This window comes from Etheostoma spectabile, chromosome 5 (assembly GCF_008692095.1).
Source record: "Etheostoma spectabile isolate EspeVRDwgs_2016 chromosome 5, UIUC_Espe_1.0, whole genome shotgun sequence".
NCBI classification, from domain to species: Eukaryota; Metazoa; Chordata; class Actinopteri; order Perciformes; family Percidae; genus Etheostoma; species Etheostoma spectabile.
Window position 1 is genome coordinate 8,194,660 of NC_045737.1, and position 27,829 is coordinate 8,222,488.

The 27,829-nt window shown below is 41.0% G+C and overlaps 1 protein-coding gene across 1 annotated transcript; it reads right to left on the bottom strand.

Annotated features, from left to right (window-relative positions):
• Window positions 1-219: 219 nt before the first annotated feature.
• Window positions 220-27,571, bottom strand: sgsm1a (small G protein signaling modulator 1a). The gene is given in 27 exon segments (XM_032516128.1): window positions 220-753; window positions 1,401-1,568; window positions 2,639-2,735; window positions 2,894-3,003; window positions 3,136-3,218; window positions 4,478-4,602; window positions 4,730-5,457; window positions 5,460-5,547; window positions 5,550-5,894; window positions 6,138-6,209; window positions 6,550-6,732; window positions 6,820-6,948; window positions 7,969-8,114; window positions 8,273-8,337; window positions 8,794-8,923; window positions 9,699-9,834; window positions 10,279-10,442; window positions 10,604-10,671; window positions 11,231-11,355; window positions 11,562-11,699; window positions 12,678-12,823; window positions 13,836-13,903; window positions 13,999-14,151; window positions 14,436-14,598; window positions 19,531-19,606; window positions 27,313-27,356; window positions 27,499-27,571. Coding segments are annotated over 27 exon segments (3,858 nt in total). The 5' UTR covers window positions 27,518-27,571; the 3' UTR covers window positions 220-664.
• Between the last annotated feature and the right edge of the window lie 258 nt (window positions 27,572-27,829).

A 27,829-nucleotide genomic window follows, 5' to 3' on the forward strand; every position in this document is an offset into this window, starting at 1 on the left:
CGAGACCTGGAGTTACATTCCAGTCTACAAACCAGTGTTCTCCATCGGTAAAAAGTAATTTAATTTTGGGGTGGTGTAATTGTGCTGACATTCTTACCTTCATTAAGGGGTAGGAATAGAGGGATAACTTGCTGATATGTTTAAAGTTTAATCGTGTAGACTTTGACTATTAAAATACTAATATAATAACTGTTATAAACTATTATCACAATGTATTTTTCTCTCATAAATATAGTCTCTGGTGGAATTCAGTTCTGCAGTTTGGTTTGAAATGTGCAACTAAAACCATCATTATCTCAAAAATATTAAGTGCACTCTGGTTAAGACTCACACTTAAGGGATTTCTGACAAAAATATCTAGAAATTAAAAGAAATGATTTTTTCAGATACATTTGATTTTACTTTAACATACTGACAAATAGTAAGCATAATATTCTCATACACCTGTTGACAACACAAACAACATTGTGGATACAGTCAATAAGGCTCATAGCAGCAAACTGTGATTGTAAAGGCTTTGTGTAATGTGTGTGTGTGTGTGTTTGTGTATGTATGTGTGTGTGTGTGTGTTAGAGAGAGAATGTGCGCTCAGATGTAATTTACTCTTGTGCTGCTACAGCCGGTCACACTTTACTTGGAAGGAAAAAGAAGACATAGAGGACAATCACTTGTTCTCTATCAGGATCTGCACCTTGCACACCAGATCTCTGGCCATGGTCAAAATCTTCTTTATGTTGTGGTGCTCAGCCATTTCTGAAAGACAAAGAAACATGCAAGTTCAAAATAACTTCATAAATTCATCATTGGTTGTAATTTCACACTCAGCAACATTGGCGGTGAACCATCAGGTTTGAGTGGATTATAAAAAAAGTAGTGCTCTAGCTATTTAGTAATGCTCTTCCATAAAGTTGTCGTCCGCTTCCAGACGGAATTGCGGTTTCCTTTGACATTTCAGTTTCAAGTGGGTCTGGTGTAGTGCTCACTGACGGCTGTGTCCCTGCTTGGAAAAACAACCAAGCCAATCGGAGCTTTTTCAGTTTTGGCAAATATAAATCAGACTTCATTCTAGTTCTATCATCAGGCTCCAAACAGCTGGTTCCTACAATTCCCATAATACAACTTGATAGCTTGTCTTTTTTGAGTGTCATGCCTGGAAAATGCTAACATCATTCAAATTCCACTTTCACGGGAGGGTTTGCGTCAAACATTTGTACTGTCCACGCCAAAGCTGACATGACCCTGATGACATCACTTGGGTTATTTACTCAGAGCCACAGACTCCATCATATAACTGTTTTGGAAGGCCGAACAGTATTCCCGACGATGATAGTGGAGTGCTCCTGTAACAGGAATGAGGAGATATGTGAACAATGTACGCTGTAAAGCAGCATTTTCTTTACCGTTGAAGAACTTAATGATGTCAGTGAAGTCCATGTTGTTCTCCAGGATAATATCCCTGTAGATCTCCACCAGCGCCAGGGCGATGAAGAGGACAAAGTGACTAGAAGAGACATACTTGGCTGCCCAGATGGTTTCCCACACTGCAAACACGTCATCATACACCAGCTCTGGAAGACAAATCACATCAAAGGAATGGGAGGTGAACTAAATCAGTGTTTGAGGGTTCAGGTGGGAGCCGAGTTTGCAGGAAGGTGAGTGATATTGAGAGTGATAAGAGTGAAAGCAGGTGTTGGCAGGGGTGGGAGAGAGGATATACTGAGATACCCAGCTGAGAAAGAAGTTCACTGTTGGATCTTCTGTACAAAGAATGATTAAATATAAAGGCAGCTTTATTTGTTTCAAAGTGCTTTACATAAAATCAGTTAAAAAAACAAAATAAAAACAAGAATAAGTGTTACAGTGCAGTATAAGAAATTAAACATTAAAGAAATGAACAACCATTTAAAGGAAGGCAACATCAAAAAGAAAGGTCTGCTGCCTTGATTTAAAAGAACTGAGAGTAGCAGCGGATCTGCAGGTTTCTGGGCGTTTGTTCCAGATATGAGGAGCATAGAAACTTAACGCTGCTTCACCCTGTTTACTTCTGACTCTGGGGACAGAAAGCAGACCTGTCCCTGTCGGATTGATTTTTTAGGGAGGCCAGTAAAGACCCCGTTACAGTAGTCAAGTCTACTGAAGATGAAAGCATGGGCAGTTTTTTAAATCCTGTTGACACATAAGTCCTTTAACCCTTGATATATTCTTAAGGGGATAATAGGCTGACTTTGTAATTGTCTTAATGTGGCTGTTAAAATTCAGGTCAGAGTCCATGACTACACCAAAATTTCTGGCTTTGTCTGTTGATTTTAACATTGCTGTTTGAAGCTGAGTGCAGACTTTTAATCGTTTCTCTTTTGCTCCAAAAGCAACCACCTCAGTTTTTCCTTCATTTAATTTCAGGAAGTTCCTATAAAAACCTATCTATGCAGCTGCAGTTCCTGGCAATAATTCAATAAGTAACCCCCAGGAATGGCATTCCAAAAACTTCCAAATCCTTTCCAAGCCTTAAAAAAACAAATATCTTGTTAGCAAGCTGACAAGTTGACAGGCCTTTCATCCACCGACAGGGCTCAAAGTGGAGTTAATATCCTACTTCTCTAATTGGCACAAACTCTTTCGCACCATGCCGTTACTTTACCTCGCTTGAAGTCCAGGAGAAACCAGCGGTAGCAGAAATAGAAGTGGGTGTAGTCTCCGTTCTGGTGCATGAGCTCAAACAGCTCAGAATCCAAGATCTACGCAGAGAGGAGATCAGAGAAGATTTAATGAATTTATACTGAGACGGGTTGTGAAGGAAAAGTGTAAAAAAAGTGGGGTGTTTGTTGGTGTTGAATAGATTTGGCAATACCTGACTGCTACAGTATGTGTAAAGACTTTACGGATACTGTGTTACCTGGATTAGAGAGCGCATGTTGGCAAAGTGTGTGTCCATAGCTCCTCCGTGTGGAAAGTTTTGATTCATTCTCTTCATGAGCTCAGTGAAACAGCTGAAGGCCATGGCCTCTGAAAGGCGAACACAGAGAGAGAAAGCTGGGGTGAGAAAGTGAGTGGGAAACCTGTCCTCTGTTTTTCCATCAATAGTTGTAAAAATACACACACATGTCAGAGCTGAGAAGTGATTCAGTGTTGACTCACCATCATCCAGAATGACTAGAAGTGGAGCCAGAAGATCACACATGCCCTGTACGTAACCGATGTCGAGGTGCCTCCAGATGTAGCTGGAAATATACAACCCAGAGAAGTGAACTCCGCTGTCCTCAGCTGTTTTTATCTGCCACTCATACGCTTAGTCACACGCTGCTCAGGATTTAGAAGTATTAGCAATTTTTTTCTTCAATGCGGAGGATACTTTTTTGAAAATAATATTCACCATTTACCAAGGCAACTACTTCGGAAGTGCAAAATGATTAGGTTTCTCTTAGGTGTAAATCCATTTAATGTTTTTGTCCTACGGGGTCCCAGGTGTAGGTGGAGGGGCACTAATTTCTCCTAGTATGGACAGCCCTAAGTATGTGGAGTTGCACTAGGGAGAAAAATTGATTTATTACTGTTAAAGAATAAGACTGGCATCGTGTCTGTGGCAATAAGCGCCAAGCCAAGTTGTTCCTACTAAAGACCTGAATCTTTATAAACAGCTACTGGTATAGTGTAGATTTTTCCAAATGTTACTCAAAAAGCTGTTGCTAGGGACTATTTTCAGCTGTGGATTGAAACAGATTTGGTGCTCTTCTGATTATTACAGCAGGAAGGTATCAGTGGGATGGACTCAAAAAAAACTACAGTACCCTTGTGCTTTGTAAAGTAGCAACATGTCACACAGTGCAACAGTATTGGTCATTGAAGTGTCTTTAACTGTTTTGTCTTTAACAATGGAGGTCTGTGGTAGAGAGGAAGAAGCTGTAGAAGACGGCTACACAGAAAATACTTGTTAGTAGGATCATTTCATTGTCAGTTTTGGCCTTATCATGGGAGTTGTTGACAGTGAAAAAATCGAGAATTTTGCTGGTCTTATTCTTTCAAATTTATCTTATGGATTTGTTTTACATAAGAACAGGGTAATCAGTGAAATGTTAGGATGTCGTGGTATAAGACTTAGACTTCTCTTTATTAATCCTTTTGGGATGAAATTAAAAATTCAAGCGGCAGTTTTAGCAAGAAAAAAAAAATAGATAAAAAAGACACTATAAAGACAACAAAATAACAGTAATAATAATAATAAGAACAATAAGAACATTCGTGAAATAAAGACAAAAAAGACCATAAATTATTATCAAAGTGTCAGTGTTGAGTCCAGTTTTAAAGTGATAAAGTAACCTGATGGGAATAGGAGTTATTCATAATGGGAGTTATTATAATTCCAACACACATTAGCATATTTACTTTCATGCTGTCAGGCATCAAAAGGAAGTAAGCCATTTTCTGTATATATGAAGATGGGTAAACCTTTATTCCACCCTTGATGCTGTTAGTGTTTTACCTGCACATGATGTTGCGCAGTTTCTCCAAGTTGGCAGGAGTGAAGTACGGATAGTTCCGGTCACAGCGCTGGACATCCTTTTCAATGCGATGCAGATTTAAAGTATACAAGTCCAAAAGCTCTTGCTGTAACAAACAAAACAATAAATAAATGAATAGAAACATGGTGATAAATCATGATTGTGTTGCTTTGCTCAAGCATAAATGAATTTGAATCCAAGAAAAAGAATACAAAAGGGAAATGTTTGCATACAGAGAAGGTACTCCCAGCAGATTCTTCAGAGGTTGCTGCATTCTTAATGTCTTCAGACCTGACCAGAGAGTCAAAGTTAGGGTAAAGACTCTCCATCTCTGGCTCCTCACACAAGATGGGCTCTGTGTCCTCCGGATAGGGCTCTCCCTGCTCGTCCTCCGGCCTGAGCTCTATGTGGGGAGCGGAGTCCTCAGAGAAAGACGATGCTTCACAACGTCCCTTCCTGCTCCAAGGCATCATGGAAACTTTGGCTTTGGGGATGTCCTCCATCTCTATGGCTGAGGGAGATTCATCAGATTCAGTCATGACCTGGGCTTCATCTGTCTGAGTCGAGGATCTAACTGAGAAAACCAGGTTTTTTTCAACTTTGAGAGCCAGAGGATCAACTGATATATTTTCTCTCCTTTCTGCCAATAAAACCTCTTGTGGTTTACTTGTCTTTGATTCATTCATTTCCTTTGCCTTTTCCACATTTGGTTCTGTTTTCTTAAGCATTGACGTTTCCTCAATACTCACTTCTACTTCTTTTTTAAGACTTTGCTCAACAAGTTCTCCTGTTGACTCTGCAGCAGCTGCTAATACCATCATAGTATCCTTATCGGGCACTTGCTCTTCTATTACCCCTGACTCTAAAGGTTCCATTCCTTTCATGTCTGCCAGTGCATCTTTGTCTACACATTTGGGCCCCTCTGTTTTAATTGCTCCAGACTCCTCAACTGCTTCTTTGTTTTGGGTTGCAGACCAATGTCTTTGTTGGCCGTTACCAGCCCGTCAGTCTTGGTATTTTCTGCAGTTTTGGTCACATAGGTGCTTTCTCCTCCTCCTCTTCCTCCTCCCCCTCCTTATTCTTAACTTTACCTTTAACCTGGCTGTCCATCTCCCCTGTCAGACCTTCACTCTCTACCCCTGCAAGTTTGACTGGGCTCTGTGGCTCCTGGGGGACAGCTGCAGATCTTGGGATTGTATCATGTGCAGCGCTGTCCTCTGTGAGGGATACGTCTGACAGGCCGGAGGTGACTGAGAAGTTACGGGAGGAAGGATGTCCGGAGTCAGGAGAGCTTGTCCCATTCTGCAGAGCTCCATTGGGTATCTTTGGCACTGGTTTGGCCTCTTCGCTCTTGGGCTCCGTCTCGATTTGGTCAACTTCCTCTACGGACTCAAACACCTGAAAGAACAAGCCAAAGGGAAGCAGGCTACTCCAGGGGAAGGGATGGGGGGATGTGAAGAACTAGCAAGAAAGAAAATGCAGGGATAAGGAATATTTGTTCAGAAAGTTGAGATCACGTGCATTACTTAAGGTTTAGGGTATAAGAAGTCTAAAAACTAACAGATGTGCCATTTAGTTTGTTTAAAAGACGCTTTTTAAAAGACCATTTATGCAGGTTGTAATGCGGTGGGTGTTTGGTACCTGTGTGCTGCTGCTGGAGTCACTCTGCAGGCGAGCCAGACTCTGCCTGTCTGAGCTTTGGGAGGACTGGGACTGGGTGATAAAGATATTTAGGCCAAGTTATAATTATGTAAACATGTTCTTTATTTAAATTTAATCCTATCATACGCTGGCTCATGTTCTGTGCTCATGTTAAAGGGGTACTCTGAAGACTTAGTAGTGCAATTTCATAAAGTTGCAGGAAAAAGAATGGTAAAAAAGATCCAAGCATGGGTCAAGCTCCAAAAATTCTACATTTCCCATAATGCAAACAATACAGGTATATTTTATTCAGACTTTCTCAGCCTGATAAATGCCCATGTCTTTTATATTCAGATGTTTTATAAAACAGAAAGCTACAGACAGTTAAATGAATTGTGCGTTACTGCTTCACCTCATTGCTGACAGTGGAGTTGTGGTGGATCATCTTGTGACTGGAGCTGTCCATGCTTGCTCCAGAGGAACACTTTGCTAATGCTGCAGCATGCTGCTCCTTCTCCCGCTGACGGACAATCTCCTCGCAGCCGAGCCACTCACGCATGGTCTGTTGGTAGCACACTCGGACCTGTTCGTCCACCTGGGGTGAGGGGGAAGTGATCAGAGGGTCAGCGGTTCAGTTTGAAAATGCTTTGGACCCAAAGCCGTAATTGTGGGAACTACAAACCTCTTTTCTATCAGCTTCTGACATTCCAAACTGGTAATGACCCAGCAGGAAAGGCCACACCTCTTTACGCAGCGAGGCGTCCACACCACCGAAGTAGACCAGACGAAGCAGCTCCTTCTCCTCGTATGCCTGAAGACGAAAGACAAAAGTACTTGTTTTTGATAAATCTTTGGATTTTTCCCTTCACTAAAAAGACAATAATCTCTACAATCATGTATAGAAAATTCAATGGTGCTTCATAATAACAGCATTAACAACATGGCACTCTGTAGACAGAGTAGCTTTTACTGTCAATGCAGGTAATGATTAATGCATCCAAGAGGGTGGTAGATGGGTATGATACAGTATGTATGTGCTCATTATTTTCAATTTACTTTACAGTAAGATAAATGAAAAACACATTCATATGTAAGTAACGTCCAGATCAAAAACAACTGTCCACAGCTGTTACTAACCAGTAATCTATTATTTAATTTAATTATTAGCATTTAAAGGGATATGTTGTGTCTCTCCATATATATTCCATTTGTACACAGATTATCGGTTTTACAGGGTACCTCAATGGAAAATACAAATAACTAATAGTAAAAGAGTAATCCTTTTTAATTTAAACACTTATGTTTTATGCCCTAGGTCATGCGTTTACAACTGAGGTGTCTCTAAACAGCAAACTCCATCCACTAATCATGAGATGAAGCTGAAAACTCAAGGAAAAATCAAGCAGGTGGACCTTTTCTGTGGTCGAACTACTGATTCACAGTTTTAGTAAATTGAGTCACTTTTCTGAGTGGCTGCCCTAATAGCAATCAAATTCCAAATTAGTATGATTCACAAAACACATATTTTCTTATAAACGTGTAAATGTGTGTGAGACTAACGGTGTGAGCCACATGATTAGCTAAGGATGTACTGTATATGGATGAAGCAGAAGAGTTAAAAAGAGAGATTTGGAGTGGTTGTGTGTATATGTGTGTGTGTGTGTGTGTGTGTGTGTGTGTGTGTGTTGTGTGTGTGTGTGTGTGTGTGTGTGTGTGTGTGTGTGTGTGTGTGTGTGTGTGTGTGTGTGTGGACACTGGACAGCATACTGTGAAGTCTGTGAATACTAATGTGAAGTTTGTGTTGCAGTTTTGTGACACCAGTGATGCTTACTGTGCAGTCCTGGAGGAATGTCTGCCACACGTCTGTGGTGAGTCCTTTGAAGGCATCACGAGGCACGTCGGGCGCCACAATGGCGTGATTGACGAGAGCAGACAGGTGTGTACGCACAGTGGACAGGTGACGGCAGTATGCTAACCCTGGATGACAAAACAGTTCATTACCGAATGGCTTTGCAGATGTTAGTGATAATTTAAAAAAGATACTACATTCTACTTCCAACATATTTCTTCAATGTGAACATGAATTTATACCAATATTTAAGGCTTTTCAGTGTAAACAATAAGGAATCACATACAGCCATAAAAAGCCCGAGAGATGATCTGATTCTTCATGTTGTCGCAGAGCAGCTTCAGCGGAGCCCTGCAGGAAGATACAGCACAGAGCATTTTACTTACAGGGAGGAAACACTTTTTTTCTTCCCTTTCCTTGAAAGACTATTATTGAACTACTCACCTAGGGCATAACAATTTACTCATATTGTCCTGAGATACTGTATCTAATGTAGAGTTAATTACAGTGTCGGGTCTAACCCTTTATCATTTAAATTTTTACCTATTGAGCTGCCATAGAGAACAAATTGGCCCAGAGGCTTGCCTTTTTCATAGCCTTCACTCATTTTATCTGCGCGGCTTATCACCTAATTTTCCAAACACATTCTCATGTCAGGGAGGTAAATGTCACATAATTGTCTTCTGGGTAATTTATTTAGGATTTCTGGTCGACACTGAGGGATGTTTGATGGTTTGTGTCTTTCGCAGTTTCCCTGTAACTAATGTAATGCAACTCAGTGTAGCTTTAAGCGTACTTATCTCTCACCTCTCATGGTTGCACCCCTTGGGCGTCGCCCCATCAGAGAAGCTCCCCGGAGAACAAGAGGAACACGAGGACTTCCTTAGAGTGGGATGCCACATTGTAGCTCCCTGATCCATCAAGTCTGGAGGACTCACTGCAACATGCACACACACAAACACACACACCGTCAGTGTCACTAAAAAAGCATTATGCTGCTTAGGCTTTCTACAACAATTACATTTGCACTTAGATGATTTGAACACAGCTGGAAACACTTTGCATAAGCAGAATTATGCTCATTAATTGTGATCTGCTAAATTCACTTCAGAAAGAGTATGATTGGTTTGAGCCTGATACCTGTTAGAGCAAAGATAAAAGCATAACAAAAACATTCAATTTGAAAGCAAGAAGTTGCCATATACAATTACAGTATTACTGTATAAAGAGAAATATCAATTGAGCAAAAGCCTCAATCAATCAGTTATCCACCCATCAGCTGTTAAAAGATTGGGTAATGAAGTAGTAAAAGGTGACAAGGGGGTCAAGGAGTGGGAGGGGCTTTAGTAACGAGACGCTTCAATACATTTTGCCAAAGGCGCAGGACAGGTCAGGAGGATATTAGATGCAGAGAGTTAAAGCAAGCTGACAGAAGGACAGACACGCCGAGGTGTGACAGTGTTACAGCTGCTTCCTGTGAGTGAGAGGGATTCGCCAGGACAGCTGCAGAACCTCTTGGGTACAACCAGGGTCCCTGTTTTCGAGGGGGCCTGTCCGCCCAGTTGAAGGGACAGAGAGGAAGTCAGATGGGGAGGATGGGTTACAGTCACTGTAACAAACAACAACGAGTAACATTTTCTTAAAAATGTAACAATCTGGAGAGGCCTGTGGGCGCTGCTCATATCCATTTGCTTCTCTAGAGGGATTCTCACCAAACTCTGATTGGCTGTTTGGAAAGAGGATGCGGAAGACATAGTCTGTGGCCTCGTCCTCCTCCTTATCTGAGACCGAGTCTGAGGATCCAGATGCCTGAGAAACCCTGTTCCGCAGCTTGGGGAACACCTTCCCCTGCAATGAGAATATAACTGATATTAAACTAATGCAGACAACAACAGATTCTCAGCCATTAGAGCCCAACTAAACCATCCATGTGAGTTAAAGATTATGGGTTTCTGCATGCTTAAGCTTATTAATAGTGGCTGAACATGCAAGGGTGGTTTTTATTATTCTGTTTAGCTGTAGATACAAAGCTACTCACAGTTCAACAATAACATCCATTCATTTAAGTAGACACATTTTGTGGGGTTGTGCAGACAGAACATTAACCTATGCATTCATCATTATCACACCTACCACTATTACAACCACGCCGTGCATCCATTTCAAAATGTCTTTTTTTGATCAGATAAGGCTTATTTTGCATTTTCAATAGAAGAATGCCCTTTTATGCGTAATTTGAGTCCTGGATGTGAAGCCAGGGAGCGACGTTAAAGAAAGACCTTCTGTGCTGACCTTTCCCCTCTGGGACCAGAGTGGAGGGTCCAGCAGGCCGTGGGGAAGCAGGCCGTTCTCCAGGCAGGAGAGGAACTGGAGCAAGTGTCCTCCTCTGGGGAAGCGGAGTGGTGGTCTTTGGATCCCATCCTGACTGACCAGCACCACTGTGCCCCCACTGTCAACTGCAGGAGATAAACAGACGATGATTTCTTTGTTTGATCATTCATGCCATTGTATTTATCAGCTGTGATTACATATAGACAGAAAAAAAAGTAAGAACGCACAGTAACAAGAAAATTTAGTAAAAATTGAGATATAATGCTAAAGGTTTGTGAGGACCCACCTTGTTGATGACAATGCAAGTAAACTATTTCCCCTAGAGGGATCGTCATGGCATAGTCCCAGTATACACTGAAAAACATTAAATCAAATACATTGTGAACAAAATAACAACCCAAACTAGTCTTAGCACACCGGGGTGGATCACCAGGCAACAATGAAAAGCAAATCCATAGGGAAAGTGAATCTGGGTGAATCTAAATTTCAAGGAACATTAATTTTATGGCTAATACAGACGAGCAGGAGAAGATTATTGCTAATGCAATAATCAAGTTTTTGGGTGAGAGGAACCATGCACAGGCACAGGACCATAACACAGTTTGCGGGTTTGAGATATGTCTGACAGTTTCTCAGTCAATAAACCATCTGATGGCTGCTAGTGTGCTGAAAACAAGCTTTATCAGATCAGCAGCATTAACTCTGCATACTGAGCCCCTAAACCACACACAAACACACTGCATTATTCAGTAACACAAGTTACACAAACAGCAGACAAAAGAACTACAGATATCTGTTATATAAGTGTTATATAAGCGTCTACATGTTAGATATTCTTATATGAGAAGGCAGGCTTTGTAGACAGACACAATCACCATAATCATAATCCATTTGCAGCTGCATAATTTTGCACCTGCGTTCGTAGTCCAAGTCTCCAACAGAGCCATTCATGAGCTGGTTCGGTGTCCACTTCAAGGTCATGAGATCAGCATTCTGGTGCAGAGACAGGTAACCTGGGATAGCTTCCATGTCGTCCCTCTGAAAAAAAAAACAAGGATGGATGCATTCATTTGATGCAATAACAGCAATACAAAATATTAGTATATAAGCCTGAAGAAGACTGCATTGTTGGTGGAGAGGAAAATGCGAAGTAAGGCAGTCTTGAGCATGAATTTACATTAACAGCACACATACAAACAGCGATTGCACTATACTCCAGCGATTAAGAGGCATCAAACAATTACCGGTTGTACAAGCACATTGTTTTTGCCAAACAGTAGGGTCACCCTGCTGTTTTGATGCAGCGACTCCACATATTCACGAGCTGATGGCGAGGGGGAAGGGCGTTCATCCATGCTGCTGCTGGAGTGCCGCTTCTGGATCTGCATCCCACAGACATAAATATAATATCACATCAGAGATCCGTCATCCTAAACCAGTGCTAAACTGAGAAATATCGTTGCAGAAAAAATTACAGCTGGCCAATCACAGTATAGTTATTTTTCATAAATAAGATTTTTCACTTGACTCAAGAAAAGAGAAATATAAGATTCATTCATGTGCACCAGTGCACGCTCCCTTGTTCCTGATGCCAAAGACCATTCTTCTTTTGCTTGGAATGCACACATACAAATGCTCATCACTATGCAACAGTAAAGAGCATTTTGGTGCTGTAAGATAGGCCGAGTTCACCTAGTTCACTGAAGAGTAGAACTGGGTACCGAACTACGACACTTTTAGGTACCGACCGAATTGCTTCCATAGTATCGAGTATCGAAAAATGCCTTGTCATTCAATTCCAAATTTTAATACCTAAGGAGTAAATCTTATCAGCGTCAGTGAGCCAATAAGCATGCAGTATGCATCTACCAAGATCTAATAATCCTGGCGATTGGCTGTCTAACGTTGCAGAGGCATGCAAGAAAAACACTGCGTTGCGCACAAAGACAGGGCTCACATGTGTATGTTGTTGTATTTTGAGAGGCTTCTCATATGTGTGAAGAAGCTAAAAAAAACAAATCTACCGTAATGTGTAACGTTATTTCTTCTTGTTAAAATGGGTAATAAAATTGGTATTGAAAAAAAGTATCATTCAGGGACCGGTATGAAATTCACAATATCAAAAGGTTTTGACCAATACCGAGCCTTACTGATGAAGACTCAACAAGTGTGAAGGTCTGTATACACTGCCTGTTCTTGCTCCTGGGACAAGCAGGACTTTACTTCATACAGTAATTTTAGCAGGTACTCTTCAATTAGACAAGTAGCATCTCAGAAGAAGTGAAAAGGATCAGACGCACCAACTAAAACTGCCTGGCACTAATTCTGCCTGTTCATCTATCCCAAGTTCTAATACTCACACAAAGTGCGGGCCTCTTAGTGGGAGAATCCTGTCTGCAGTGGCCCCCATGGATGCGATGTCTTTGCACCAACTCGTCAGCAGACGGGTCTGTCCAGAAGTGGTCTGCTGTCTTCATCTTAGTGTACTCCAAAGCACAAGGTCCAACTGCCACAGTAAAGGTGAACAGTTATATAGTTCAGACACTAGCTATAAGATTTCGTTAACCAGTGATCAGCATCCGATTTTCTTGAACATCAACGAGCACACTCAAAAATAGAGGAATAGAAGGAGTACATTTTTGTAATAAAAAGGTAGATTTTTCAGAGCTGTACCATAATAAGCCACAGGTAGGCTCCATTTTGATCCATCATATAGGTACAAAAATACTTTTATAGTAGTTTAGAGCAGTAGTTTCCAAGATGTTTGGCTAGTAACCCTCACAATAAGTTTTGTCTACTTGTTACCCATCATTACAGGTTGTGCAAAATGACAGGTAGAGGCTAGTTCAAATAGAGATTATTTTCATCCCATAGTGCTTTTTTCCCCAGGGACTTGACGGTGCAAGATTATTTAATAATTCACACACAAAAAAGCAAAGATGAGAATAAAACAAAACAAAATATAAACCTAATCTTTTGTGGCAAACGTTTTTTTCTATATTCCTGTTTCAATTCACAACCTTGTCCGATTTATTTTGTGACTCTCTTAGTGGGAATCATTGCTTTAGGGTACAGAATTATACCAAGACAGCCTAATATAAAGGTAAAGGTACTAGCACTTTGATCAAGGTGCCTGTTGAGACCCAAATTCAGCCCACAGCAGCAGTGCTTCTGGCACGACCCCAATTAAAAAAGAAGAGACAAATGGAGAAACTGGTGATGTCCCTGTTGCAGCAGCATGGACCTCTAGCTAGCCTGTCAGCGCTATTCATGGTCAAGAGTTGAAGTTAGCTGAAACAAAGACTGCAGTACAGTGGCTATGAGTACAAATTAGGAGAACAATTTAAAACAGGTCCAGCAACATCTTTTGTCCTGAAAAATGTAACATTCTGCTGAAGTTGTATCTAAGACCACCATGATCTCACATTTGATGTAAACATGAGCCCAGACCAGAGTGTGGCACATGTTGCTAGATTATATTGAAAGACACAAATACTTGCAATTTCACACATAATCACCTAACAAAGAAGCAAGGATAGGTCCGTCCACAGGGTCCATTAGAACAGCCTCTTTCTCGTAGTATTTACTAAAAGACAAATGTGAAAGAGGGATTTTGAGGGACACAGAGTTCCTGTAGCACTAACAGTTGAACAGCCGTTTCATTGACCCTTCTCAACATACCTGCTGTTCTCCACCAGGTAGAGAACAATCTTGTCCAGCACCTTGTCAAATAGAGCCGTCCGGATCCACAGGTTCCTGACTCCCTGTTGGGTGAGGCTGGGCAGTCGGGGCATCTTGCGAAGGCTGTCTTGACTTTGCAAGCTTTGACTTCGTCTGCAGGAGAGAGTCACAAGTTTATATATAAACAAAACAAGTATACCATGGTTTAAAAATGTCATTAAGTAAAACTGCATCTGCATGACACTAATAGCATCAGTGAGTCATGATTCATGGATTCATTAAACATTATTATTTAGAAGCTTTTCATAATAAAACTAGCCCTTCAAGTAAGCAGACAGCTGTTTGTTTTCAGTGCCTTCACTCGCACAAGGCTTGGATGTAAGTGTTAAAGTCTGCTGAGATGTGTGAGTCCGAGCTGTGACGTGTGTGTCTCTCACTTTGTTTCGATGATCTGCTCGAGCTCCTGGGCCTTCCTACACAGCTCTTCAGCTGGGACAAAGCTCTTCCCCACTTTCATGAAGAGTGCAGCTATCTTGTTGCTACGCAGAAAGCCTGCTGCTCGCCGTTTCAGCCCATGCAGAACACATGCCTCCACTGCAGCTGTGTGGACACAAACACGTGGTTGGACAAAAGTTACCTAAGTGTACTTTACTAATACCATTTATTGGAACATCATTACAATGAAGGAGACCAAAGCTTAGTCCAATATTCACTCTCCTTTTAGCTCGGTTTTGGTCTCCACCAACTGCCGATTAATTTAATTTATTGTGATTCAAGAAGTATTGCAATTCTATTGTATTGAGTATTGCAATTTTATTTTTCTTCTTTAAAAAACACAAAAGTTGAGTAATACACTTCTAGAAACAATAAATCATGAGACATTTCTAATTGTTTTCTAAGAATAATGCACGTTCCATGTCAGTCAGTCAGTCAGTCAGACATTTATTTCATTTGTAAAGAAGAACATAACCTGTATTTTCAGAATTTTCTGGTTTCGGTCTGTTTTGCCATGAGAAGTACTATATAAAAAAAATATTTAGGTGAATCATTGGTAAAAAAGAATTGCTTCTGTGAGCAGTTTTGTGGCACAAAATATTTGTCCTGGCATGTCATGCATCAACTTTAATTCAATTAACTTTATTAAACCAGGATAATCCACTTAGTGTCAACACTGCTTTCCAGGGAGTCCAGGCACAATACACAATAGCAACAATGCACAACATGTCAGATGTCAACTGTGTTTTATCACCACCCGCAATTCTGCACAATCCATATTTACTATATTTATGTGTTTAATGAAGTGTGTATACAGTATGTGTCCATATCGTTAGACACTGTGCATTTATATATGAAATTAAGCTTGAGGCAACTGGTGCCATATACTGAATTGGGAATTGTGTGTGGTTTATGTTTCGGCTCCATGATCAAACCATTCTGCTAGACTTTTAGAAGAAGAGTTTTGTGCTCATTGGTTGCTGGGTTAAAGACATCTTACTTGCTACATAGATTGTGGACACAAGTCAATGACACGATGACACACCTGCACAATCACTCGACTGTGCAGAAAACAGACACCCCTCTTCTCTCTAAGGCCTACGTGGCAAAGCCTGGAGCTGTGTTGACATTTGAGTTCTCTTTCAGGACTAATCCCATGGCTCTGTTCACATGGGGTCAGGGGGAAGGCTGGCGCTGCCATGGCAACCCCCGTTGATGGAGCTACCGAGCCCTGGGAGAGACAAGCAGAGGGAGGGGTGGCGGCAGCTCACGATCAGCATCACGATCTCTCTCTCTTTCCATCATCCTCACTCCTTCAAAGCTTCTCTCCTGCCTTCATCCTATCTCTCGGTACATCTGTCACTTTCTCTGTCACAGCTGTTAACAGGATTTTACTTCCGCCCGGGGAACAACAGTGTCATCACAGACATCAACTTTCAGTTTTCTCTTTATTAAAATGTGTCCATCTTCACTGATTTTTTCATCTCCCTCGCTTTTTGCATTTTGCTCCTTATCTCTCTGTGCTGCTTTTTTTCCCTCCACATCATTATAAGAGCAAGACGCTAAATGTCAGAACAAAGCGTAACATTAAAAGGTCTCCAAATATAATTCATCCTCCTTACTCTCATCATTTCGGCTGACTAGTCTCAGATGGTCAAAGTGCCAAAGAACTCCCAAACCTTTAACATTTGAGAGCTACTGTCTCTCCGCAGTCTCCGCAGTTCTGAAATGAACAAGGGAATCCGTGGCAGGTTTACAAACAATACTTTGTATATAATATACCTGGGAAATGTATTCACTGTAGAGTAAATATAACTAAAAGCATAAAGGGTTCGGTGTAAGACATAAGGCAGGCAGATGGAACAGGAAACGCGTTGTCTTATTCTGTAATGAAATTTATCCAACCATTTCCCTACAAAAATTATCACAAACAGCATTGACAAAAAAATGAGCATTACGTCAGTAGGACTAGTCCTTTGTGTGGTCCTTCTTGGTAAAAACAGCTAACACAGTAGATTGCCTCTAATCATGCTGTATCTGTGCCAACTGAGTGCATTAAGAGACTCTTGGACAGAGACTGACCCACACTTTACTCACAGCAGCCAACGGCACTAACAGTCTTAACAACAGCAGGACTGAAATTATTATTCAATAAGCCAATTTATTGATATGATCAATCATTTGTGTTATTGTGCTAGTATGATACAAACTGACTGATTACAGCTTCTGATATGTAAGCAGTTGCAGCCTAGTTATATGTTTTGGCTTTGACATTTCAGAATGGTTAATCAGTTGATGGCTGAGTAATTGCTAGATTAATCAGAAACAAAAACAGCCATTAGCTGCAGACTGAAATATGTATGATGCTTCACCACCAGTTTCATTCCCATTTACATACAATATTATTTTCTTTTCTATGATTTAACTTTTTTTCTAGATAGATTATATCACAGTCAAATTAGTTTTTTTGGTCATGTTGTCAAGATAACATGTTATTTCCAAGTGCAGTCTTTGGTTGGTTAAAGAAAACAGGCAAAAACTGTTGTACTTTAAAATATGTGTTGTACAGATGAAAGAGTCATTGGTAACACTGGAAATGTCAATGCCATCTAGCTGCAACATGCTAACTATTTTTGTAGCTACGATAGAAAAAGATGTCAGTTGTACTTTACTGACCATAATCATAATTGTAAAGTAGATACATAAGTTTTCAACACATCTGTTTGCAAATTCAAAAGCTCTAGCGCCATCATGCTAAAGTGGAGGTGACTTTTTAATTAGGTTGCTGTGGCTTCAGGTGCATTTCTAAAGGTCAGATCAAATAAAGTGATTCAAATCTGTTCACTCCCATCAAATTAGTGTGAGTGCCTTTTAAAATAATTATTTTGACCTTTGTTTATTGAGGATTGTAACACATCATAGGGAGAAAGAAAGAGTTCCATTTGTAGCTAGGTAACCTAAAGACAATTCAATTAAGGAAATACATTGATTTTAAAATCTATCAATAAAACTATTGTGTTTTTTAGCTTTGCTGTGCAACTTTTCATTGCTTCATAACTCCAGTGAACGGTGGTTTTCTGACACACATTCCATCCATAGCGTCTACATTTCCGACTCAGGCCTGGGTAGCCCACCATAATAGCCATAGTGGGGGTTAATTGCTCCCCGGTGAGCTGGCCATGCTTCTCTCCCATCCTCCACTCACTCTAACCTCTAAACAGAACGCAGCAGTAGCAACAGTATTCACTATAAAAGGATCACAGGAGGAGTCAGGAGGAGGAGGAAGCTGGCTGATAACAAAACAGGGGCATGTGGGGGGTCATCTTGACTCAGGGTAGGGGTCATTTTCTACAACTACCATCCCATTCACTGGGACGTACTGTAGTAGAAGAAGAAAGATAGCCTCAGGCTGACCAGCAGCATTTAAAACATACTGTTAAATGATCCAATTGACAATGTCCACACTGCAGGCCAAGAATACTGATGACACACAGACATGAAAGCACTAATGGAAACACATAAAGCACATACACACTGTAATCAAAATCGGTGTTCTGTGACTAATTATTTTCACAACCGTCCAAAAATACTTGGATATCATGAGGTAGTGATCTTACTTCACACAAAATAGATTCTACATAGACTTGATTGCAGCAAGAAATTTGAGACTCACATTGATCGTCTGCTTCTTTGGACTATTTAGATTCACTTTGTTGTTGTTGTTGTTGTTGTTTTTTGTGCTCATATGTGTGTGAAATGATGATATTAAGTTGTGGGTCACTTTGACGGTAGTCTTTGTGTGTGTTATGTGTTATGTGTGTGACAACAGTTGTTGAAAGTGTATCTTACAGTAACGCAGGTTTTTTTTCTTACTAGGCAGACAGGCCTACTGAGACCTGCACCTTCTTCCATATATGACTTACTCACACTATTTTTCAACATGGTAATAAGAGTCTTTGTCAAGGGAATTTTTTTTTATTATAATTACATTTCCCTGGATTTCAATGGGTTTCTGAGGGTCTAATCATATAAGTTAGGAGACTTCCAGCAAGTAAAAATATCACATTTTCTGCATGCTTAGAATAATTTATTCACACGGAAATCCACAATTATATCTTGTTAATGATTACAGCTCTGAACTGAGCCAGACATCTGACGAGTGTGAGCGCCTGCATGTGGGCAGTGTGTTTCTCACAGTAATCATGCTGCCATTTGGAGGCAAGGACAATAACATTTGTTGAAAGATGAACTTTAAATGTCTAATAATCACACTAATTATATACTAAGTTATGTCGATGATGTGGATCTTCACGTCAATGAGATGACGGCCCATATTTAATTTAACAGCTAAAATCTCAACTTCCTTCCCTGCTAAAAAAGGGCATGGCCCAAATATATTCTTGTTGTTGGAAAAATATCTCTACTATAGAACAACTCATCAAATTATAAGGAGCACCTATTCAATCCCCTCTGATGGACTAAGATTGGGGATGTCAAGTAAGATACTATTGCGTGTATATTACTTTTAAGAATATTTCTGTATGCAATGTATTTTTTGCTTTCCTACAAGCAACAAGGAAGGATTCTTGCTGTCTACTTGGAGAACTGGAACGATAAGTAAAACCTCTAACTTTAATTCTGACTCTGAGGGAAATTGTGAGTAACCTTCTCTTCTTAAGATGGCTGTACAGTGAACTTGACTTTGTCCAATGACTACTAAAGTTAGATGTATTTATTGTTTGTATACTTGTGACCAAGGCTAAATAGATAGATAATAAATAATAGAAAATAAAAAGAGATCAATAGAAATGTAAGTAATTAGTGTAAAATAAATCAGAAAATAGTCATAGTTACCTACAAATAGTAGGTGCTTGTAAGGTAACAGATTCAAGACTACAATATAAAGGTGATACAAGTAACTAAAACAGACCATCGGGAATGATTCAATAAAAAAACCGCTCAGGCAGAATTGTTAAAGTTGAAGAGGTTATAAATGAGCAAAAGCTGTGTGATTCATTTGTATGTTTGGTTACTCACCACAAAAGGACACAATATGGCTGCTGTCTTCATGAACAAATTTCCTGGTGACGGCTTCCTCCATAATCTGCTTCACCTGTCGATGACATGGCAGATGCTCAAATCAATGACTCATTCACAAACATGCCACAACTGGCACACACACACAGTCTGTCAGGGGCTTGTTGGGAACAGTATTACAAAAATATCTCAGAGTATAATTAAGAGAATTTATAAAAACTTGTAAAATTGTGTGTGAGAAAAGCAGGTAAAACGATGGAAAGAGGACGCAGGGCCCAAGGGTAAACGGGGATGAAAAGTTAAGAGGAAGAGAAAGACTGAGTGGGAAGAGTGCATGTTAAGTTGGTGGATGAGTCACCAGCTCTCATCCAATGGACTTGGAAATGGTGGTGGTACATTTAGGGGTGGGGGTGGGGAGGGGGAAATAAATGGAGGGTAGGGGTGTTCATCCATCACAGATCACCTTTACTGAACAGTTTTATATTCCTCAGTGGGAACAATTGATTTTGTTGCTGATGACATCCTATTCATGCAAACCCAACTTCTTTTGAAAAACAAAGTAGGTCTCACACACATGCTCACAAGGTAACGCTCATTAATTTGGTTTTGCTGTCACGGCAATGCGCCCCTCTCCCCACCGGCCTGACAACAGCTACAGACCAATAGTTAAGACGACTGATAAATCAATCCCTTCGGTGGCTATGGAGACGTCCCCCTGTGTGGGCACCGCTCCGCAATCTGTATGGGGAAAATCAACCTCCGGACACAGCCACGCAGATAGCTGTAATTTCCTGCTGAAATGACTCTGTCCACAACCACACACAACCACACACACACACATACAAACACACGCAAACACACACACACAAACACACACAACCACACACAGTACAACAATAATATTTTTCATGGTTTGATATTTACAGCTTGATCATAAAACTTTCCAGAAAATAAAATTAGATTTTCCAATTCGGCTCATTTTTATGGACCAATAATTTTAAAATCTAGTTTGCTTGCTGTACACAGATGAATAATATAACCTGTAACTTGACGATGTACTGTGATATAAGCTAAGTTGTATATGATGGCCAAACCTTGTAAGTATCAATATTAAGAGACTAAACACACACAAACACACGTAAATTAATACACATCCACCAGTTTATTTTCCAAAAAGCAACACCTGAATAAAGGGAAAACAATAAAACACACCATTAAGCCAAAACCTTTAGATTTAACTGCGAAGCAGAGAACAACTTGTTTTTTGAAAATCTGCCCACTAAACACTGAATACAGCCTCACTTAATGCAAGATCTTCTCACTTGTGGAAAAAACAAAAAGGTTTACAAAACAAATGCGCCTAGAACACTGCCCCCATGAAAACATTTACGTACAAAAGATTCAGTAATTAGACAGCAGTCATTAAGCAAATTTGACATTCTCGCATCAGTGGCATTATCTTCAGCATCAACAGAAATGATTCATGCTGCCAACACAACAGAGACAGTGGCAGTCTGATGTGATGCACACCCGCTCCAATCACGATCACACTTATATAAAGCCTTCACATACATAACACAGGGGAGACCATATGCACCAATTGTTTTTCTGAGTGCACCTGACGTACAGGGAAGTGATTCAATTGTCAACTTAAGGACGCAGGCGCTTGTGTTTTTCTCATCTCTTTATCTAGGCTACAGATCAGGCCTCTGGGGAATTCATATGGTGAAGTGTCTAAACTCAGACTACCTGCAGGTTTCTATGGAGACAGCACGTGTCTCACAGTGGATTACCTCCACCTAAAAAAATGCGTCAACAAAATTAATTTATCAAGGAAATGAACTAATATTGTTGCAAGGTCCCAAACTAAAGTAACTAATAATATCTTGATAAACTTTGCTGTCGTCATTTCACTTATCACCCAGCCACCCAGTCCTAGTGTGTTATTTTGGAGCACAAAAATACATTACAATATATATATAATTAAGATTAGCCATACCTACTAAAAATGCCATGATGTGGCCGTATTAGCTCAGTTGGTAGAGCAGGTGCACATGTGTATAGAGGTATACTCCTTGGCGTGGCTGCAAGCTCAACTTTGACCTGGGGTCTTTTGCTGCATGTTGTTCCCCCTCTTTCTCCCCTTTCATGTCTTCATCTGTCTTGTGGATTTAAAGGCATAAAATGTCCAAAAGAAATCTTTAAACAAAGCTAAAATGCCATGACAAAATGTATTTCCCCTAGAATTTACAGATAAAACTATGTGTAAGACATTACACGTCTCAGTAGCAACAAAACCCGATGAATCTGCTCTGAACTAACCACTGAAGCCTAAAGGCATCAGCCAGAGTATTCCAATTAACTCCTGCAACAGCAGAGCCAACAATGAGAGCCAAAGAGAAAGCCCCATCCATTAACATCCACCCTTCATTATTTATCATCTCTGTGGCCATTGAGGCATGAAGATAAAACAGATCGTTGGTTATGCATGTTAACCCATGCATAGAGCTACACGTCTGACTTAAAGTTACACATCTGAATTAAAACTATTATTTGAATAACAATTTAATCGTGAATCAGCAGACTGATCAACCATTAGGTAAACATGATTCCATCACAAAACCATTGCAACCACAACCCTGCCTGGAAGAGTTGGCAAGGCAATTTCTCACCACATGGTCCATTCAGAACCTGTTCTGAAGCTTTTGATCATGCCACATGATTGTCTTGAGTAGATAAAGTCGTGGAACTGTAGAACTGTAGTTCAATATTCATTTTTTTCTGAGCTCTTTGAGGACTACTTTCCTATGTTGGCTCAACCTTGTGGTTTTCTGAGTTTGGGCCTCAACCTGAATTACTTTTAACATGACACCATCCATCCATCTTCATCTGCTTATCCGGTATCAAACTTTCCTTTCCTGAGCCACATTAGCCAGCTCCGACTGGGAGATCCCGAGGCATTCCCAGACCAGGTTGGAGATATAATCTCTCCACCTAGTCCTGGCTCTTCCCCAAGGCCTCCTCCAGCTGGACATGAGTGGAACACCTCCCTAGAGAGGAACCCAGGAGGCATCCTTAGCAGATACACAAACCACCTCAACTGGCTCCTTTCGATGTGAAGGAGCAGCGGCTCTACTCCGAGCTCCTCACGCAAGACTGTGCTTCTAGCTCACCCTATCTCTAAGGGAGACGCCAGCCACCCTCCTAAGGAAACCCATTTGTGCCATTTCGGTCATGACCCAGCCTTCATGAGCATAGGTGAGGGTAGGAATGAAAACTGACCGGTACATTGAGAGCTTTGCCTTCTGCCTCAGCTCTCTTTTTGTCACAACAGTGCGATAAATTGAATGTATTATCGCACACGCTGCGGGGATTCACCAACCGATCTCCCTCTCCATTGTCCCCTTAGTTGCGAACAAGACCCCAAGATATTTAAACTCCTTCACTTTCTTTGGGTAAGGACTCATTCCCTACCTGAAGAAGGCACTCCATTGGTTTTCTGCTGAGAACCATGGCCTCAGATTTAGAGGTGCTGATCCTCATCCCAGCTGCTTCACACTCGACTGCAAACCGATCCAGTGAGTGCTGAAGGTCACAGGCGGATGAGGCCTTCAGGACCACATCATCCGCTAAAAGCAGCAATGAGATCCCCAGCCCATTAAACTGCAACCCCTCCCCACCCTGACTACGCCTCGATATCCTGTCCATAAATACTACAAGGATTGGTGACAAAGTGCAGCCCTGGCGGAGGACAATCCTCACCTGGAACGAGTCTGACTTACTGCTGAGAACCCGGACACAGCTCTCGCTTTGGTCATACAGAGATTGGATGGCCCTGAGAAGGGACCCTCTCACCCCATAATCCCTTAGCACCTCCCATAGTCTCTCCCGGGGGGACCTGGTCATACGCCTTCTCCAGATCCACAAAACACATGTAGACCGGTTGGGCATAATTCCAGGCACCCTCCAGGATCCTTGCGAGAGTGAAGATCTGATCCGTTGTTCCACGGCCAGGACGGAATCCACATTGTTCCTCTTCATCTCATTGGTTCAACTATCGGCTGAACCCTGCTTACCTGCATCTTGGAGAAGACTTTACCAGGGAGGCTGAGAAGTGTGATACCCCTGTAACTGGCAAACACCCTCTGGTCCCCCTTTTTGAAGAGGGGAACCACCACCCCGGTCTGCCACTCCCTAGGCACCGTCCCAGACCTCCATGCAATGTTGAAGAGGCATGTCAACCAAGACAGCCCCTCCACACCCAGCATTTATGACGGATCTCATCAATCCCTGGGTCTTTGCCACTGTGGAGTTGTTTAACTACCTCAGCAACTTCCACCAGGGAAACTGACAACAATCCCCCATCATCTTCCAGCTCTGCCTCTACCATAGAGGGCGTGTTAGCTGGATTTAGGAGTTCCTCAAAAGTTCCCCCTCTCTTCACCTGAGTGTCCAAGACGTACGGCCTCATATCAGATGAAACAATTATAAAATCATCAATTGACCTTCGGCCTAGGGTGCTCTGGTGCCAAGTACACTTGTGAGCATCCCTATGTTTGAACATGATGTTTGTTATAGACAATCCATGACTAGCACAGAAGTCCAACAAGAGACAACCACTCTGGTTTAGACCAGGGAGGCCATTCCTCCCAATCACGCCTCTCCATGTACCTCCATCATTGTCTACATGTGCGTTTAAGTCCCCCAGCAGAACTATGGAGCCCCATACAGGACTCCATTCAAGGTCTCCAAGAAGGCCGAATACTCCGAACTCTTGTTTGGTGCATATGCACAAACAACAGTCAGAGTTTCCCCCCCAACCCTCTCGTCCATCGGGGTAAACTCCAGCACAGCGGCGCTCAGCCGGGGGCTTGTGAGTATTTATTATGAATGCTTTCACCTAGAAAGGTCGACCAGTGTTGAATAGTATAGTAATAATCTCTATCAGTATCTTTGACAACAATATTCGATGATTTCCCTGTGCCTCGTTCCTGCAGAATAAATCAACCCTGTACTCAGGTTTTCTATCAACATCTTATACCAGGAATCAGAAAATATTTATTAAGCAGAAATTACAGAACAAGACTGGGGGATTATCTTAAACTCCACTGTCTGAAACCTTATCCTGAGTAAACACACGGCAAAGTAAATGGTGCATCTCTTTCTCTCTCTCTCTCTCTCTCTCTCTCTCTCTCTCTCTCTCTCTCTCTCTCTCTCTCTCTCTCCTTTAGCAAACACAGGTGTGTGTTTGGTTTGTGTGTATGTCTGATATACAAAAGACAGAGGGAGGAGCACACAATTCAGAGGCACGATCACAGCAAGACAAAGAGATGGAGACCGACTGAGATGGGTTCTGTATCAAAGCTATAGCAAAAAAGAGATCTCATTCAAACCAATTTGGGCCAGAAGATAATTCTGTTGCCACAGACGTCCTGCACTCTCTGGATAATGGCCCACATCCAGGTATATCTTAGCAGACTGGTGGCACATAACCAGCTGGAGTGTGAGAACACACAGCAAAGAGACACCATATGGCATAACCCACACAGAGTAATAATAATCATAAACTAATGGGAAAACAGTACTATATATATATATATATATATACATACACACACAGTACATTCAGTAAATTCTTTGTTCACTCATCTAGATTAATGCTGATTTTCATGAAGTGCTTTCTGTGAATAGAGTGAGCAATCATACTGTGTTCTTCCATCCATAGACTCCATCAAGCTTCATTTGTGGTAAACAGTAATAGAGCCCCTGTCAGTGGATCCAGTGAGGCCATATCAGCACACAGGAGGCAGGTGTAATCATGGTAAGAGTCTGGTTTCCACTGATAAGACTGCAAACATTGCTCAGAGGAAAACAATTCAAACCAAAGTCCTTTCATTCCTCCTTTCACAAGATCCAGGATGTGATTATTTTTCCTTTGTTTTGTCTGTCAGAAACAAAGTCGTGTGATTTTCCAGTGATCACACTATTATACTGTGCACTAATATACAGTATAACTTAGGCTCAGTAGGCCAGTTTAGATACAAGAGTAAAATCCGTTTGGTCAACATAGACTGACCTGGCACTTGATCAAAATGCTGATAAATAATTATATAAACAACAAAAACACAATGTACCTCAAATTACAAAACATTATGCCAGTAACATTTTTCCATTCATACATGTTTAAGTAAAATATATTCATATATTTACAAAGGATTTTCTGTTAAAGCTTTATATATCTATTGCCCCCTAATAGTATTTATTTTTAAGGATTATCTTTTGGACTTTTACAGCCTTTAATTGATAGGATAGCTTGAGACCGCCAGTCGGGTTAGAACCCAGGCTGCTGCCAAGGACTCAGCCTACATGGGGTGCACTCTCTGCTGGGTGAGTTGGAGGTCACCCCAAACTATTCTTTGTTACTTTAGAGCCACTAACGCTACACTGAGACATTTGCATGATTAAATGCTTTTGATTGGACAGCGCTATAAAGGTTTCTTAGCAACCACTTTGCTAAAATGTCGTCTGAATTATTATCTGAATCTGAATTAGTAAATCACTAGTTTGAAATGGTCTAGTCGTAAGAATGTGTGAAGAACAAACAAAGTGATGGATTTATGAATAGCTAGAACAACCCAACCTTGTGGTCTAAGTGCACATGAAAACTCCTGAATACTTGTCTAGGTTTGGAATTTTTGACAGCTACAATTAAAAAAATACTGGACTTCAACCCTTCATATCATACAAACACTGTATGGGTCAACAGCAGGCCCGCGAAATGTATTAAGATGATTAAGCCATGATAAGCAGGTCCAGAAAATGATTATGTAGAAAAAATCTGTAAAAATCTGTTTACTTTTGGAAAAAAAAACAGACATTCGAAAATGTTAAAAAAAGGATCTTGTTCCTCCAAATGGATGCTCACAAATTGATAGCTGCATCTCAGCATCAGCACTATTTGTTTCTATGTGAAATGATGACAAGTGACATTTTTTTCCACGTCATCTGCGATTTTTTGCAAGCATTCAATAACTGTCAATGTCCTTTTTCCAGAGTTTGGTACCTAACATCTACAGCAAAATACCATTCACAAGGATGAACCTCACTCTAGGTTTGAATGTCAGACGGAATAATTGGTAGCAATGTCTCATTTGGTCTCTGCTGAACTCTGGTCTTCTGTTTTACTGCAGTAACCTCAAATGATGATGAGTGACATAAACTGCTGAAAACCAGCTGAACAAACCACCAGAGCCTCTTCCATATTTGTTTCCACACACACACACACACACACACACACACACACTCACACACTCACACACTCACACACTCACACACACACACACACACACAGTTTGTGTGAATAACCACCAGAAGGCTGATGGTTTGCTCTCCCATAAACACCACAAACACTATCCTACAGACAATCTGTTTCCTTCATGCTGCTTCTCCACCCAAATAATTACTGAGCTGCAGCACGAACACTCATAAACAGGCAACAGCGATAAGATATAAGGATTTTTTTTAAAGGAAAAAAACAAACAATACTTTAAAGACTACTATTAGTATTCTAATAATTGATATCGGCTTGTTTTAAAATCTTTCTAAAGAGGTTGCGATTCAGATGAGCATCCATGCCATTTATCTCAGGTGTCATCATCAGTATAGGCCTAAATACAGATGTTTGTTAGGGATCACCTATCTGTGCACAGATGAACTATTATACAGCTTCATACACATCAACGTGTTGGTTTTTCCGATAACTGATGAGCTGATAACACCCACCTCCTTCTTGACGGTGCGCAGCAGCCTCTGACGGGTCTCTGCCTCTGAAACACAGCACAAACAGTTCCACACAGGACATTTTATTTTTTTCTACAATGTGTCTCAACTTTACTTAGTCTATATTGTCAAAAGAAACACAAACAGAATTTAGAAAGATGTATCCTCATATGTTTCTGTTGCTCCCACCTGCCATGTTTGTTGCCATGGATCCTGTCTCTTGTCTGCGAGCGGCACCCCTCCCATCCGCTGAGTGCTGCTTGTTGCCTTCACTGCGATGTGGATCACACAACTCCACCTCCTCTTGCACACCCGTCTTAAAGGCACATGCAGCGCTTCCATAGAGTGGCACGAATGTCAATGAAACAGGCTTCTACTTAAAGCAAAAACAGGTTTAGAGCATTACAATCAGAGTATGATCTCCATTAGATTTAGTTATACAGTAAGAATAGACGTATTCAAATTAAACTTCAATGAGAATAAGTTTGACTAAAAATTCATAATGCCGTGATCTACTTAT